The sequence below is a fragment of the Rhinichthys klamathensis genome, unplaced genomic scaffold (genome assembly GCF_029890125.1).
Source record: "Rhinichthys klamathensis goyatoka isolate OS25496 unplaced genomic scaffold, OSU_Roscu_1.1 h1tg000246l_1, whole genome shotgun sequence".
NCBI classification, from domain to species: domain Eukaryota; kingdom Metazoa; phylum Chordata; class Actinopteri; order Cypriniformes; family Leuciscidae; genus Rhinichthys; species Rhinichthys klamathensis.
In genome coordinates, this window is record NW_026606768.1 from 945,046 (window position 1) to 962,608 (window position 17,563).

The window sequence follows — 17,563 nt, forward strand, 5'->3', positions numbered from 1 at the left end:
GTGTTTGATTATTATGGAGTTAAAAAGAGTCAAAGCGAATATTCAGATTTTAATTATTTAAATTACCTTTAAACCAACTTTAATGTGTCAGCTTTAACAGAGAGGACACAGTTGTTTCGGTTGTAATTCAAAATAAATGTTGACAAATGTTGCGCACTGACAGGGGTTAAATAAAAATACCACATATTCTCGTGATACAGTTATTCTAAGGCTTTTGAAACTTTTTGGCAAAATTTAGATTTGAATGTTGTTCCTGAATAACATGCATTGCTTAAATAGCTCCGGTCCAGCAGGTGGTGCTGTCTTCCTCAAGGCACTGGTTAAATGGTAACGAACATAAACAGAAGCTGGCAGAGAGTCATCGTCAGTCCATCTCAGCTTGAGGCCCCAGTGTTTTCAACCACAGTTCTAATGCAAATTTGGTTCCGGTGCTGACTCGTTCAATGTCCTCGCCATGATCCGGGGCCCGGTTACAGAACAAAGAAACGGGCAGTGAGGTCTCGCTCAGCTCAGCGTGTGGAGACACCTCTGTCACACTGACAACAAACAACGTACAGGAAACGAACATTCAAAACAATGGAACAAATACTTAAACCTGTAAAGCCTACTGTATCATTTTACCAACACGATCAAAACTTTGCTGAAAAACCTGATGTACACAATCTACTACATGTCGTTCTGTCTTCTCATTGAGAGTTTATACTTTTTAGCAAGTAAAAGGCCTTTTTGTATAATTCTAAAAACGTCCCCCTTCAGGTCGTAGTACACGTGTCTTTTTTCAATTAAATCTTCTAGTGATTTTTATAAAGTAAATGTAAGAATAAATGTAATACAGTTGTATTTCACATACTGGACTAAAACAAATTAGGATTGCTTGACTATCCATGATTATCCATAATTTTTTGGAAAATCATTCACAATTCTGACTTTTTTCTAACAATTGCAAGTCATAAAATCAGAATTGTGAGAAAAAAAGATTTGCGAGATACACTCGGATTTGTCAGAAAAAGGCAAAATTGTGAGCTTATATCTTTGCAAATTTAGCCCTATAACTCGCAAATCTGAATTTATAACTTTCAGTTGTGAGATTATATCACGCAATTCTGTAAATTCGCAATTGCGAGAGAAAAAAAATCGCAATTACCTTTTTTATTTTGTATTCAGTGGCGGAAACAATCTTCCATAATATTCTCCTATATCATACCATATGAGTCATAAAAGCCTGATGTATCAAATATGATAAAAGAAAAACTAAACTTTTTTTTATGTACTTCCATTTCAAAAAATGAGATTTTTCTGACTATGATTTCATATTAATAGAGATGAATAAAGTTCTCCATACCTGATGGTCTGTGGCAGGTCAGCTGGCATTCGAACAGAATCCTTCTCACCATCTACAGCAGACACCACAACTTTCACCAGACCTGCATCGACCCAAACACACGCACTGACTTCAGCTGGATCTGGGTGCAAACCAGCCTGAGAAAGAAGGAGAGAGACCTTATGGAGCACATGGACCTCAAAACAGCCGCTGTAATCTGTAAACATGTTTCTATCTGTTGATATCCCAAAGTTGTACCTGAAGCTGCAGGTGTGATTGAGAGCTCTTCAGGAGTATGTACGTCACGACGTGATGTCTCTGAGGCGGTCCTCTGGACAACATGGGCGGATACACTGACTGGACAGAGAATATTCAAATAAAGTACAGTACCATTAAATTTTTTTTTTTTTTTTTTAAAGAAGTATGGGGTCAATAAGATTTTTTTTGAGGGAAATTAATACTTTTATTCAGCAAGGGTGTATTAAATTGATCAAAAGTGACAAATGATTTCTACAGTCTTTCAAATTAATTCTGTTCTTTTAAACTTTCTATTCAATGAATCCTGAAAAAAATGTCAATCATGGTTTCAAAAAAAAAAAATCATGAGCACAAAATCATCATATTAGAATGATTTCTGAAGGATCATGTGACGCTGAAGACTGGAGTAATGATGCTGAAAATATAGCTTTGTCATCGCAGGAATAAATTACATAAAAAAAAATACCGAAATAGAAAACAGATATTTTAAATTGAAATCATATTTCACAATAATACTGTTTTTACTGATTTTTAAATCATACGGACCCCAAACTTTAAATTGTAAGTGTAAATTTATCTTATTTAAATTATGTTTTTGGCATCATTCTAGTTATCATCATGTCTAACTATTTTCTATCTTCCATAAAACACAAAATGAGATGTTAGGAAGAATGTTCGAGCCTCTCTTTTCAATACAATGAAAGTGGATGGTGATTTATACTGCCAAAAAAGTTCGATTATATGCAACCCGCAACATTTGAGAGTTACGTGGGAGATGAAGATTATCAGAGAACTGAGTCTGTTCCTCACATAAATTTAGTATTTGGCTCCAAAAGTATTGGAATAAAACACACTAGTCATATACTCAACGTTTAATGTCCTTTTTCATTCACTTTCCAGGCATGGAAAAGAGTAGCTCGAATATTCAGACTACATGTTCATGGAAAAAAATAATAAAACCTTGCAACATGGAGATGAGGACATGACGACAACATCATTGGATGAACTATTCCTTTACCATCTCATATGTTTGTTTTGTGAAAATTAAAGTAAACCCTCTGGATCAGCTTGATTAGATTTACATCTTGAGCTAACAGCTTAATTTCAATGATTAAAACTTTCAGATAGACAACAGATGTGTGCAAGGCCTGACTGTTCCATGTTACGCAATTGCGGTTTGCAAACAATCGGCTTCGGTCTGTCAAATTCAGCGTCTCTGCGCAATGGTCCCTTTGGACTTTGGCTGCATGTCTCACGAAAACATCGTGCTATAAACACACACCTCCCACAGGCCGAGCAGCTGAGAGGAGAACTCATCAGGGCTCAGTTTCAGACCAGTCTCTTCCTGCAGCTCCCTGAGTCCTGCATCCAACAGCTAGATCACACACACACACACACACACACACACACACACACAAAGAAATCACTCATTCAGTCATTGATTCGTTCAGAATTAACTCACTCTTATTCACAGTGACATTATTATATTATTATACAAAGACATTACATTACATAGAATTACTCGAAATGAAATATAATTATAAAATGTACATTACCACTCCAAACTTTGGGGTCAGTAAGATTTTTTTTAAAGAAATTAATACTTTTATTCAGCAAGGATGCATTCAAATGATCATAAGTGACAGTAAAGACATTTTTTAGTGTTACAAAAGATTTCTATTTCAAATAAATACTGTTTTAAAAATCTATTTATCAAAGAATCCGTAAAATCACGTGACTTTGAAGACTGAAGTGAAAATTCAGCTTTGTCACCACAGGAATAAATAACGTTTTAAAATATATTCAAATAGAAAACAGTTATTAATAGTTGCAACAATATTTCACAATATTACTGTCTTTACCACATTTTTGGTCAAATAAATAAACAAGACTAGGAAACATAATAAACATAAAAAAAATCTTACCGACTCCAACGTTTTTAATGGTAGTGTGTGCATATATATGTACATATATACATATATGCATATGATTGAGTGACAGCTCATTGTTTATGCAATACAAAATGTACCTTTTCATCCAGCTCCACGTGGCCTCCTGAACAAACAAATTAAATCCATGATTAGTCTTGAACACCACAGTATTCTCACACACATATGCTGGCCATATTTCTGTAGCCAATTTCAGCTGACATGATGGAATGTAAAAACATAATAAAACTAATTAAAATAACCGTTTAAAATGGTGTCTTTAGAACCAGTTCAAGCTTATTTGAGTGAGTGTTAATTTGAGAGAATCATTTGGGTCGGTACGGAATGACACTCACCGGGCGGAACCCAAACATTGGGGAAGATCCGGAGGCTGGAGGCACGACGCGTCAGCAACAGCTTCTGATCGGCGGACTGCAGCAGCACAGCCACGGCCACGTCTACCCCACGCCTGAGGGTATCTGGAGGCAGGGAGACTGCCTCTGAGTGAGACAGGTATTTGATGGGGCAAAAGGACGCCCTCTAGGGTCAGACAATGAGTTTGATCCACAAATACATTTCCTGTATTAACTGGAGTCAATTAACAAAACTGAAAAGGCCATAAAATAAATTCAGTGTGATCTCACCTTCAGAGGAACTGCTCCATCACACAACCGGTCACATAAAATAAATCTGTTATTCTCCAAAGAACAGCTCACATTTACCTGATCCTCACTCCCGACAAAGTGTCCAGTTATGCTCTGGAAAAAAAAAATACACACTGTGTGTTTATCCAGCTAAATAAGCACATACTATAGACTTCTATTGCTTTGTTATAAGGTAATTATTTAATTTTTAATATAAAAATTATGAATTATTTATATTAATAATGTATTAGTAAATGTTGAAATTTACATGATCTAAGATTAATAAATGCTGTAGAGTTATTGTTCAATCTTAGTTCATGTTAACAACTGAAACCTTATTGTAAAGTGTTACCAAATATTTAAATGGTTTTTCCAACTCTAGATGCCCACAAATGGCCTGGTACTATCATATAGGATTGTTTTAAATAGATTGTAATTAAAAATAATGATGTATAATTTGACATTTTGAAGTTAATTAAGAATTATATGCATATTTGGTAACACTTTAGAATAATATTTCATTTGTAAACATTAGTTAACTACAGAAGGTAACATGAACTAACATTTCCTAATACATGATTAAGATTAAGTTGTATTTGTTAATATTAGGCTATTTGATTGACCTGAGCGCGAACTAACAATGAACAATTCTATTTTCATTAACTGACGTTAATAACTACTGTAATGTATTGCTCATTATTAAGTTAATGCATTAAAATAACGTTAACTAATGAGACCTTATTGTAAAGTGATGTGGAATAATGAGTTCAGCTGACCTGCACGAATCGAGCGCACTGCGGAGCGGCGTTTTTGGTTTCCTTCGACAGATGAACTACAATCTTTCGCACCTTCTCCATACTGTGTAGACATCACCACAGAATATGATAATTAACTTTTTTCATTCATGATTTGACAAATCACTACAAAACATTCATTGTATTGCATACAGTACTAGTACTAGTAGGGTGAACAACTTAACTATCCAGGAGATCGTCAGAGCGCATGAATGGGTGTTTAGAGCAGAGACACAAACATGCTGTCAAGACTCTGAACCCAAACCCCAGACCATAACAAACACTGAACTGAGCCTACGGAAAATGGCTTCTGATGTTTTAAAATAAAAGTCTATTTACTGTAAAAGGGCTGTACGACTCATCTATAAATATTAACTGTGTTATTAATTCGTTTAGAAACCTTGCGGCAAATCAGGAAGAAATACTGAGCCAACGTAATACTACGTAATAAATATTCATGAGCTTAGAGAACGGGTCAACTCGAAAGACGTATTCTAATGTTTTAGAATAAAAGTCTTTTTTTAGACTTTTTTTTTTATTACTAAAGTATTAAATTAATATTTTTTTTACAGTTCTTTCAGGTAGTCAAGAGGGAGAATTACCGAACCTTGATTCTGACTTAACTCGCAATTGTAAGTTTATCCACCGGTTTCCCAGACTTAAAGGGATAGTTCACACAAAATTGAAAATTTTGGCATTATACTCACCCTCAAGTTGTTCCAAACCTGCATGTGTTTATTTCTTGTGTTGAACACAAAAGAAGATATTTTAAAGAATGTTGGTAACCAGACGGCAGCCTGCTGCAGCCATTGACTCCCATAGTAGGAAAAAAAAAATACTATGAAAGTCAATGGGTGCCGTCAACTTTCTGGTTACCTACCTTTTTTTCTCAGAAATGTGGGAAATAAACTTGCAATTGCGAGTTCTGTTTCATTCCTACTGACCGCCAGAGGCAGTGTAAATGCTATTGGATTAAGTCTAAATTGCGAGATAAACTCGCAATTCTGCACAAATCTGAATTGAGAGATATAAACTGGCAATTGAAAATAGTCAGAATTGTGAGATAAAAAGAGGTTAAATTAACTTTTTAATTTTTTATTCCGTGGTGGAAACAAGCTAGTAATGTACAAATTCTATAAAAAATGCATCTAGATTTTGAAACCCATTTTCTGAATTAAATTGTACTCTCAATTATTTGCTGAGAGTTTATTTTCATGTCTATTGATTTGATTGTGCACTGTGACAAATAAAGCAATAAAATGAGAGTATCCGAATGTGTATTAAATCATGTTTATTTGAAATATCATTCAGTCAAATACAAACACAAACACAGCCATATAACTACATACTACATGGTTTCATTTTACTACACGTCAAGAGGTCACAGAGAACAGGCACAATGTAAATCTCACATGCTGTCATAAAGACAAAGATCTACAGACACAGAACGAACGACACATGCTTCCACAAGAGGATTTTACATCACCAAAGTCGAGCCCTTGACTGAGGGTTCAACCTCTGACCATTAGTCATTAGGGTGTCCATGATTTTGGTCACAAGTGGTGGCACTTACAGAGTTGGCAGTCATCATAGCTTTCCTGAAGAATCAGTACGGATAAAACGAGATGACAAAAAAGCCAAGCGATGCTGTTTAGTAATTCACTGGTGTTTAAATTCACTACTCTGCTTTAGAGGAGTTTCACTGTACATGGGCCACATTTATCAAGCCATGATTTTTTTGTGTTTATAACTATTTGGCCAGCTTACAATGTTGTTAGATTTTTTTGGTTTCAAATTGCATTTCAAACGAACAAATATCAACTTGATAAATGTTGCCCCATATGTCGGCCCATAAAGATTCATGCAAAAGGTGGTACAAAATGCTACAAAACAAGTCAGAATCACAGAACCATCTTACCGTTCCCATTCACCATAATTCATTTTCCGTAGTTTTTTTTATGTACCTAAAGCTGAATTTCACGTATCCTAAGAACGATAAACACTTACCCCCCTAACATACATCTATAACATTGTTGGATTCTGGTCAAGATTTCTGGGTAGACATTTGCTTAGTTACATGCTAAGAAGCTTCAGAAGTTTGTAAGAGCAAAAATGAATTAGGTACGAATAACTTTTAAGTTGAGCATTCGAAATTACAGCAGTCCTACAGCCTGTAAGAGCAACAGCTAAGCAAAAAACGAGATTTTATCCATTTTATTTCCAAAAAATTATTTACATCACAAAAGTTTTTTTTTCTCTTTTTTTTTTTCTGTTGTTGTGGTTGTTTACCTGTGAGTGGTTTGTAGGTGAAACAGTCCTCTTTTGTAGGTGGTGTAAAACTGTGCTAAAACTGTACCCTTCTGCTCTGAATGTTTCTTATTTTGTCAGTTCCCAGCATGGATCGCATTCTGGACCTGAACGCCAGCACCATAATGTTGGTTTGCAGTAGAGTGAGGGATGGGTGTCATTTCCTAAGAGAAAACAGTCAATTTGACAGTCAGTTTCATAAATTAGCCTTAAAAACAATAGATATCTGGAACAGAACATAATTATCTTTAATAGCAGTGCTGAACTACGTACCTTAATGGCACTAACAGAGAGTGCGTAGACTCCAAAAAGAGACACAACCAAACCGATAATACATGCTAGCACCAGGAAACCGATTAGTGTTCCCAAGATCCCATTCACTAAGAACTGTAATACAAACCACAAATACCATAATATATTCCAACAGTTCAACACCACTGTATTTATGTCTTTTTACATGGTAAATCATAATCACATGCAAATTAATGGCACAAAAACGATATAAATATAAACAGAGAAGGAAATGGAAAATGTTATACTTCAATGAATCAATTAAATAATATTTCAAAAGTCTAATTTAGTGATAGTTTGATATTTGTCTATTTTCACATTGGCCTAGGCTATCACAGTGTTATTTTAGTATTATTTATATACTGCTATAATATATTGGCTTTTTAAAAATACTTTTAGTTTAGATTAATTTTTAGTAATTTTCTTGTTATTTTTATTCATTTTAGTTCAATTTAGTTTTAATTTATTTAAGTTAGTTTTTGTAGTGTGCACTTCGGCTTAAAGTTTTATAATAAAATAACATTTGGTTACACTTTATTTTAAGGAGACAGTTACATAATAATTACTCAGTTAAGTACAATTAATACTAATATTACTTAATAATATTATGTTAATTATAAGTAATATTACTCAATTAATATTGAGTAATATTAATTAATTACATGTACTTACAATAGTTACGGTTAGGTTTTGGGGTTAGTACCTTGTAATTATGCATAATTTACTGGTATTACTATAGTAAGTACATGTAGTAAAGTGTAACTACGTCACTTTATGATTTTTAATCGTTTTAGTTAGAAACAACAACATCTGCCATTGAGAAACTCACATCAGTCGACCACTAGGCTAAATTGTGATTCAGATTACATTCTTCTTGAACCGAATTAGAGTTTTAATCCTGCTTGGAGTCTCAGGATGTGTTTGTGGTGTTCCCAGCTGCATCGTAAAGCTTGTAATGTGACTCACCTCTTTATGTCCCCCTTTCTCTCCTTCTCCACAGCAAGCCCAAACAGAGTGAAGTGGGTCACAACACCACTGAAACAAGCAGGACAGAGCCTGGAGTCACATCTCTCTTTCTGCTCACACACACTCAACCACAGTCTGCCGTCTGACAGAGACCGATGTTCAGATCGATGTACAGCTTCCTGATTCCTACTCTCAAAATCATCGGCTTTTCAGATTCATTGTACAGGACAGACAGAACTAAAACTGTCAGCTCTCAAAATTTGAAATCATTTTTTGAACAAAGCAAGTTGTCTGGTTGAAGTATAACATTTTCCCTTTTTGTAATAGCTGAAGACATCCTTGAGTCCCATCCTACTATATATTGTTTATAGTAAAGTAATCTTCAGTCACTTGTGGGAATGAAGGTGTCTTGGCTCGAGGGAGAGCAGGATGGGGCGTCTCTGTTTGTTTACCTCTGTGTCCCTGTAGTAGTACGACTCTCCTCTGAATGGGATGTGTCTGGCCATGAGCCCAAATCCAACAATATCAAATGCTGCTGTTAGTAATTGCAGAACAATGGTTGTCAGCACCTGCGACAAATGAACGGACATGTACTTCAACAATAAATAATCTTATTTCCAATCTCATTCTAATAATCTCACTTCCGAATCCGATAATGAATGGTAAAAAATATAATGGAAAATCCACTGACTCTAAAGGACATGTAAAAATATCAAATGTGATTGGTCACTTCACATGCCAGTCAAATAATGTCTTGCAATCTAAATGGGCGGTTCTTGGTAAAAAAAATATGTAAAGACCTTTCTCATCAGAAGTTTGACTATACAAGAGACTACTGTTGCTGAGCCTGCACTTAATTTGGTCAATACAGGACGGTGCGCAAGGTCCTTTCAGACGGAGGGAGCTTAAAGGATTTTAAATGAGAAGAGAAAGACTGACATGATTTGTGTCAACTGACTGCAGTCGTTTAAAAGTTCCTATATGCATTCAAGAATAGGTTTTAATATTAATCGATATATTTGGAGTCTCAGGGGGGCGTTTACACGACACCGTTTTCAGTTTAAAAACTTTTTATGCGTTCATGTACATGACAACGTTGTTTTGGGGGTCTGAAAACGCAAGCTTGTACCGTTATCGTCTCCATGTAAACTACAAAAGCGCGAATTTGTGAAAAATACAAAATACATGCGTATTATGTGTTCAGTCTATGCATGCGCGAGTACTTGACAACCAAAACAACAATGGCGGACTATAGGACTGTGTTTGTGTAACCGGTCCTACTCAAGTTTAGCAGGATTCCATCTGGGGTCTCTGGCGTGAGAGGCAGGTGTGCTAACAAGAACGCTAAAGACTGCAGCCGCTAGCGTCAATCGCCAGCACACCTCTTGAGGCCAGGGGAGTGAGGTTTATACACACAGCTCTAACTGGCCTACGTTACACTCACCCCTCTAAACCTCACTCCCATCCGGGTCACGGCACCAAATGCAACAGGTCCTACCCGACCCGCTCCGTGCAGGATTCGAGCTGGGGTCTCCGGCGTGGGAGGCGGGTGTGCTAACAAGGATGTTAAAGACCGCAGCTGCTAGCGTCAGTCACCAGTACACCTCTTGAGGCCAGGGGAGTGAGGTTTGCACACACAGCTCTTTCTGGCCTACGTTACATTTGTGCTGCTCAAGATATCGAGTTTATAAACGCTTCTTCAGCAGTGTGGCACCACTACTACGACCAGAAGAAACGCATTATTTACATGCGTGTGCACAGGCGCGTTGTGTTTCTTTACAAAGTGACATCGCCAACTACTGGCCTGGCATGCATAATACAGCGTTTTTAGTTTTCAAGGATCCGTGTGAACATGGATCGTTTGATGCATCGTCTGTATGAGAAACTTTTCAAAAACGCAAAGGGAAAACGTTTCCGTTTATAGTACATCATTGTCGTGTAAACACCCTCAGAGCCAAATAATTCTTGCTAACTGTACTAACACTGTTAGCAAAAAAGGTTCAATTGGGTTTTATATACAGTAGAACCCTAAGATTCTTGACTCAATGCCAAAGTGGCTCTATATAAAGAGAAATGTCTAGAGATAATGTATGTTTCCAAGCTGTTTAATTCAGAATTTAATTCAAATAAAAAATTAATTAAAACAAAATAAATTAATTAAAACTAAACCCTTAAAATGATCCCATGATGGAAACCCCTAAAATGTTCTATCTATATGAAGCACTTGACAGAACCCTTTAAGGTTCTATATAGAACCTTTTCTTCTAAGAGTGTACTAAGTGAATAAGCTAACTTTCTTATTTTCAGATGATTTTAATATTTGTGTGTTCATACCAGGCATTTAGTTGGCTTCCTCCCAGTGTGCACCAGGAGAACACCAGTTACGACAAGCTGTAGGAAACAATGCCATCACATTATTGATTTTAAACATCCCAAATCTATCCACATGTATGTGTATTTGTACCTGAGCACCGTTGACGATGAGGATGATGATTTCACGCTGGATATGATAGTGCAGCTTATACACAACTGAGCTCAAAATGACAGTCAACACTCCAATTACGATCTCAATAGCCTAAACCAAAGCAAAGAAAACATTAGAATGGCAAACAAACTGCAGTTTGGTCAGTCCTTGTGTGTGTTGGTATACTCTCAATATATAGATTAATTCTATTCTTGATTAAAACAAGACTGTGTTAAGCCACCGTAATGTAATAATTTTTTTTTTAATCAAGATAAAATACTTTACTGGCATACCCCAAAAAAATTCTTCAATTTATAATTGTTTTAACATTATTTTACTGAGTTCAGTCTGTCAGTATGCGTTTCTTCTCAGATATGGGTGTGTCCTTGGATGTTGGCCAGATGTCTTTTAATAAATAAACTACGTGTGCATTGTGCATTTATATTAAACTTAAACCTAAATATTATCATCTATAGGAACCACCGATTGAATGACTAAAATCTCATATGCAGCATTCCAACAATAAGCAAACAATCTGCTCAGTCTATAACATCCAGCATGGCTTTATTTGATCAAACATCTGTAACGATAGAGATAAAACAGCAGCGATTATCGATATAATAATGTGATAGTGTGCTGTAGTGAAACTCACGCCAAGTGTCTTGGGCTCTGCGCTCTTAAAAGCTTTAATCTGAGACCCGTACAGCGACATCCTGATAGATCACCAATCACTCATCAATTGCACACGATCCGCTGCAAACACAATCACAACAGCATGCGTCAACAAAACATGCTGGTATGGCGTGGACACGAGCTAATCCATTCTCCATGCATATTGAGAATAATATTTTCCATACACACACTATTTATGTGTACTAACACGCTCGTGTGTGATGAGGAACGCTCGCTTACCTTTGCGCACTGGCGTTCTGCAGCAGAGTCTGAGCGCGCGCGGCTCTCCGCAGTGTTGATGTCATGAGGGGAGGCGGCGGCTAAAGGAGAAATCCAGGTTGGCTCGGTCCCGAGCAAAACTCACTCATCCAACCGGCCCTTATTCTAGAAAACACCCTTGCACGCGTTCGAAAGAGGGGTATTTTAAACCCTGTTATGAATTATGTAAAGCATAAGAGCTGAGTGTGCTCTGAGAAACTGTGCTGACTAATAAATTCGTGAAACATCTGTTTATCTTCTTCCTAAATAATGTATTGCATATATGGGCTATGGTATGTCTTAGTAAAGCAGTGGTTTTATAACCAGGGGTCCGGGGCCCACTAGGGGGCCTCAGCAAACTTCCAAGGGGACCTCAAGATGGTTTAAAATGATTTAAAATAAGAAAACAACTAAACATCATGAAATTTCTTAACTTCTGGAAATCTAAATTGTAATTTTTGGAAAATCTAAAATGTAATTTTTTATTATTATTGTTTTAATTAATTACTTTAATGATGGACATTCCTAATTTCTGTAAATAATAATAATAAAAAAATAGACAATAAATACTTGTTGATCCTGGAACAACGTCCCAATCAACCAATCAGATTTAAGTTTACAGTTTATATCAAGTTTAGACTTACAAGCAGGGTTAGGTGCGTCTATATCAGTGTTATTCACCTGTCATTTCCCTCTGATTTTAGGGGCAAGTTGTGGGTAAGGTTTAGCTGTAGTAGGGACAGTGTTAGGACACAATTTCTGGATAGGAATGTTGATCCAGGAACAGGTCTTGCCCCTCGCCCCTCCTTTCTGCCACATAAGAAAAAAGCACTTTTGTAAATCATGACTATAACATTAAAAAGTCATAATTATGAGATAAATGTCAAAACTATGACATACTAAGTCATCATCTTAGAATAGAAAGTTTTGGTTTAGAATAGAATACTAAGAAAAATGCTCAAGCAACATGTTTTTGCTATGATTACTTCCTTAGGCAAATACAACTTTGATGTTATATGAAACAATTAAATTAATTTTTGAGACACTCTCCCAACCTTGCTGTTCTAATTTCTTAGAGTCATTCAAACATTAATTTATGGAAGCCATATTATGCCAGATAAGAAAACAAATAATATCATGCTTATAATTATGAGATAGTCAAAATTATGCCATAAAAAGTCATTATGACAAAAAGTTGAAATAGAGAAAAAAAAAACTACAGCATACAGGATATTTATGAATAGTATCAGGTGAAGCCCTGTGAATATTTCCAAAATACGTGACTGAACAGTCGATTACCTAACACAAGATAATAAATATTCATGAGCCCAGCCTCTGAAGGGTAGAGACAGCACATCCACTTTAAATAGGCTGTTCGAACAAAACAAAACAAAAAACCTGTAAATAGTAGTTGAGAAGATTGTGCTAGCTACATAAACTTTGACTCCACTACAAATTTAAAAATTATTTATACATTTATAATTCTGAAACCATTTATTGAATGCTTTTAATATGAAATGTTCCAAAAATATATTTTCATATAATTTTATGAAAAAAAGTACACACTAACAAGGATAACTTTTAATAATTGTTCTAATTCTATGAGAATAGCGAACAGCCAATCAGAACCCACTGTACCTTAAAAGTGCCAAAATTTAAAGTGGCAGAACCTCAACAAGCGCTATAATCAACAATGACTTCAGCACATCTGTTGCTGTGAACGCTAATATAGTTAGATCGTCCTCAAAACAATGCAAGAGCAATAATGAAATACAAAGTGCATTTTATTCATAAAGTCAGCAAGAAGTGTGCTATATGTCCCACGGAACATTCCCGTACAGAAGTGTGTATGTATACCAGGTGATACCGCAAAAATTACAAACCATTTAATGGGAAATGGCTATGCTGTATTATAAAAATTCCATAAGAAACAAAGCAAATGTTATAAGGTTTAGGTTATGTGATGATTAAACTTTTGCCTAAACCTTGGCAATAAGTGTGTGGCCGTTCAGGGTTTGGAGGCGCAATCCACCCCATCCTTCAGGAGACTGGTTTGACTGCCGTAGGAATCAACATCAGTTTCATCATCCTGGAATTTAAAAAAGATGATTTTGTTAGATCACGTCTGTATGTCACAATCGGCAAAACACTCTGTAAAATAAATCCAACTTTCATTTTAAAGGTTGTCTAAATTATTGCATGTATAAAAAAGTTGACATTGTATAAAGTCGGCCATTTAGTCTGAGCAACTTTAAACAGCAAGCACTTGTAATGTCAAGTTTGGTAGTGAGGGTTCAACTAGCAGAGCATGCTCAGTTTGATCACTTGAATAATTAGTATTTTTGGTCAAAGCATGCAGAGTTAGGATAATAGAAATATTTGTTATTCAGAAATAAAAGGGGTTTTAGCTCCATGTAGTCTTTTTGATTATATTTTGTTGTAAAAGAACATTTCAGAACATATACACAAACAATGTATAACAAACATAAAGTTTGCTCAACTATTACTATTATGTAACACCAATGTTCATATTAACTTAAAATGCAAGCCGGTTGAATGTGGACCTACAAGTAAAAACATTTAAAATTTTGAGTTCATAAAACGTATGTTGTGTTTGATGAAAGCAAATGGAAGATATGGAAACGGTGCTTTATCCGTAAATGTTTTATGCGATATTCCAATTTTGAGCATAAGGTAAATTCACAATTGTGAATGGAAACAGTACCGGTAACTGAGAACTGAAGTTTTCAGAATATCATCATTTACTAATAATTCACTAATTTGTCATGTGGTTGACACATATTCATTCAGTTCACTTATTACCTGGAGGATGGCCCGGCTGGAAAAGATGGACATAGCGATGCACACGCACAGTTGAAGAACAGACAGCACCAGCAGAAGACCCCTCATTCCATCAACCAAATTCTAAAAAAAAAAATATAATGTGCACATGGCAAACAGACTGTCAAGATCTGTCATATGATTATGGTACAGGAAGACATATGTATCAGCATTCATTAAATGTAAACTTGAGCTTGAGATCATTACTAGATACAGACGTACATTAAATCTCCAAAACAAGTTTGAACAAGACCAATAACTTCCGCCGTCACAAGGGTCATCCCCGGGTCTGTTGCTGAGCTCCCAACTGAAGTATGCAGTTCCTGCAGCAGCCAGAGGAACACAGATCACACTCATGGCCAGTGTGGCTTTGATCTGCACAAACACAAAGCAAAAATTGGATTTCTTCAAAAAAGAAAGCGTTTTCAGGCTTTCAAGAAACATTTGAACACTTCATGAAATCCTGTAGACGATTTATTGAGTCTTCAGAGAGAGTGCCGGATGCTGTAGACATCTGAACACACCAGGTATGCACTGAATGCAGTGTGTTAAAAAATAAATATAATATACAGTAAATATGAGAATTTGCTCACCAGAGAACGACTGGATCTCTTATGTGCAGCAATTGCCACAAACCCAGAGATGACAAACTGAAAAAACAAAAATATATTTCATTTGAATGTACAATTTATTTGGTTCATTAACCTGAACAAAACTACAAAGGCTCTTTATATAAGAAATTGAATTGTTAATAAAAAAAAAACAGAAAATAAAAGTGACAAACACAATTGTCCATATGTTCAGACATGAACAATAAATAATCAGATTTATTCAATTATATTTCAGTGACATTTATTGTGCATAATTGATTATAAAGCGTATATAAATTTTAATATTTCTTATGTTGGAGTATTATTAGGGCTCAGAATGTTTACTCACAGGAAGCCCAAGGCAGATTACAAACTCAGCACTCAGCATGTTGACAAGTAGTGTGATGGTACACAGAGTCAAGATTACCAAACCAGTAAAAACCTGCATCAACTGCACAAACACAAACACACTTCAGGAAAATACGCATTAAACGAACTTTACTGTATCACTTTCATCTAAACAGAGGGAGAAAGTTCAAAGAAAGATTGATTTAAAATCCACAAATTATGAACATCTTTTACAAACTGCTAAAATGATTTAGGCTGAAATAACAGCCTCTGTGAGTTCAAATTATTTTCTTTAATCAACATGCTGTCAATAAAGCTAAACTTATATTTAATATTGGTATGAAACGGCATCTGAATGCATGTGCCCAGCTCTCACCCCCAGTGACATAGGCTTCCCCTTCAGGAACATCCTTGTTCTTGGTGGCAGGTTGGACTTTTCTTGTTTGACCAAGCTCGCCTTTAGGTCCGGAGACTCCATTTTTTGCTCCAGTGGAATAACATAGGTCACTATCCTCACTCCATTAGTCTCAGTAGTCATTGAAGAGACCATATCTCACAGAAATATGAGGCTCACTTTTATGCTGCAACAAGGAAGCAAATAACTCATGAACCAGGACACGCCAAACCTGTTTCTCATTTCCTGATTAAAGTAGCAAACCTATTTTTTAGTTTGCATAAAGGGATAGTTCACCCAAAAATGAAAATTTAGTCATTACCCTAAAGTTGTTCCAAACCTGTTTTTTTTTTTTTTTCTACTATGGAAGTCAATGGGTCAACAGTCTGGTTACTTACTTGGGGGTGAGTAAGTAATAACAAAATGTCATTTTTACGGTGAATTATCCCTTTAAGAAGAATGTTTGCCACAATGTAAGTTAATGTAAAACTATACAATTGAGACTTAATTATGTAGTTATTATATTTATATATTTCTGGGGATACAACAGGTGTTTTCACACACCTTCCTGATACAATGTACATACCGTAGTATACAGTCAGTGACTATGACATTGACGGAAAGGGAAGTCAATCACGCTGCATTTTTGAATAACGTTACGTATTGCTCGAATTGAACATGTTTGAAAATGTAGGTCATATGAATAATCTTAGCACAGAAAAATTACTAGACCGATCTTAACATCATTTATTGTCCCTGGCCTGATGTACAGTATTCATAAACAGCTAACGTTATATTACAAAACAGTAAGTCTAAGAGTCATGGAAGTATTCCAAAAGATATTTTTGCGATAATAACAATGCCGTCTAGGATAATAACAATGCCGTCTAGGCAAGCAGCTCACTAGATTTTAAGACGACAATACCACAAACGTTGCCTAGATAGCCAGATTTTGAGGCATAATAACCATCATAACAGCGATTTACGAAGGCCTAAGTAACTTAATAGTTCACTACGCAGTACGAATTTATCAACGCTGGAAAACTAGCTTGTAGTATCTATACAAAAGAACGAACTCCAACCTGTTTACTTACCGATTCTATTCACTGATCAGTTGACGTGCGACCTCATTAACCGACTGAACAACAACAGAAAAACCTTACGGGAAATTAAACTTCCTTCTCCTCCCACCGATTTCATTTAACCCCTTCAGGCACAGTGACAGAATTTCTGTCACACATTCATACCTGGGGGATCTGACTGCTTGGTACAGATTGGCCACACACATTAACTTCTCCACTTCCTGATTGGGTAGCATTTAGGCCTATGACTCTGATTAATTGGTTACTCCCAGTCCCCCCATTATTTACAGGTTACACCACATTCTATGCATCCTCGTCACTGTACAGAACTACCACTTTTTTATTCTGCAACTTGTTTCCTTAAATAAAACTTACACAACCCCCCAACCTAAACACTAAAAAAAG

The 17,563-nt window shown here is 35.9% G+C and overlaps 3 protein-coding genes across 5 annotated transcripts; all 3 read right to left on the reverse strand.

The window, feature by feature from the left end:
• Window positions 1-245: 245 nt before the first annotated feature.
• nudt17 (nudix (nucleoside diphosphate linked moiety X)-type motif 17) lies at window positions 246-5,232 on the reverse strand. Of its 2 annotated transcripts, XM_056266251.1 has the most exons (9): window positions 5,126-5,232; window positions 4,928-5,009; window positions 4,152-4,265; window positions 3,864-4,047; window positions 3,609-3,634; window positions 2,862-2,954; window positions 1,580-1,678; window positions 1,343-1,479; window positions 246-536 (listed from the first exon to the last, which is right to left on the reverse strand). In XM_056266251.1, the coding sequence occupies exons 2-9, from the start codon at window positions 5,006-5,008 to the stop codon at window positions 365-367; spliced, it is 906 nt and encodes a 301-aa protein (XP_056122226.1). In that variant the 5' UTR covers window position 5,009; window positions 5,126-5,232; the 3' UTR covers window positions 246-364. The 2 variants fall into 2 exon arrangements, with proteins under 2 accessions (XP_056122226.1, XP_056122227.1); XM_056266252.1 differs by lacking the exon at window positions 5,126-5,232 and having other exon boundaries at window positions 4,230-4,265; window positions 4,928-5,063.
• Window positions 5,233-6,801: 1,569 nt separating this feature from the next.
• Window positions 6,802-12,067, reverse strand: si:dkey-7j14.5 (uncharacterized protein LOC556563 homolog). 2 transcript variants are annotated; one of them, XM_056266249.1, is made up of 8 exons: window positions 11,886-12,067; window positions 11,626-11,726; window positions 10,974-11,084; window positions 10,844-10,900; window positions 8,962-9,078; window positions 8,510-8,578; window positions 7,526-7,639; window positions 6,802-7,416 (listed from the first exon to the last, which is right to left on the reverse strand). In XM_056266249.1, exons 2-8 carry the CDS (start codon window positions 11,683-11,685, stop codon window positions 7,330-7,332), a joined length of 615 nt encoding a protein of 204 aa, XP_056122224.1. In that variant the 5' UTR covers window positions 11,686-11,726; window positions 11,886-12,067; the 3' UTR covers window positions 6,802-7,329. The 2 variants fall into 2 exon arrangements, with proteins under 2 accessions (XP_056122224.1, XP_056122225.1); XM_056266250.1 differs by lacking the exon at window positions 8,510-8,578 and having other exon boundaries at window positions 11,886-12,051.
• Window positions 12,068-13,669: 1,602 nt separating this feature from the next.
• si:dkey-7j14.6 (uncharacterized protein LOC556585 homolog) lies at window positions 13,670-17,275 on the reverse strand. The gene is made up of 7 exons (XM_056266256.1): window positions 17,171-17,275; window positions 16,059-16,263; window positions 15,684-15,785; window positions 15,338-15,394; window positions 14,967-15,119; window positions 14,727-14,828; window positions 13,670-13,992 (listed from the first exon to the last, which is right to left on the reverse strand). Exons 2-7 carry the CDS (start codon window positions 16,230-16,232, stop codon window positions 13,912-13,914), a joined length of 669 nt encoding a protein of 222 aa, XP_056122231.1. The 5' UTR covers window positions 16,233-16,263; window positions 17,171-17,275; the 3' UTR covers window positions 13,670-13,911.
• Window positions 17,276-17,563: the final 288 nt, after the last annotated feature.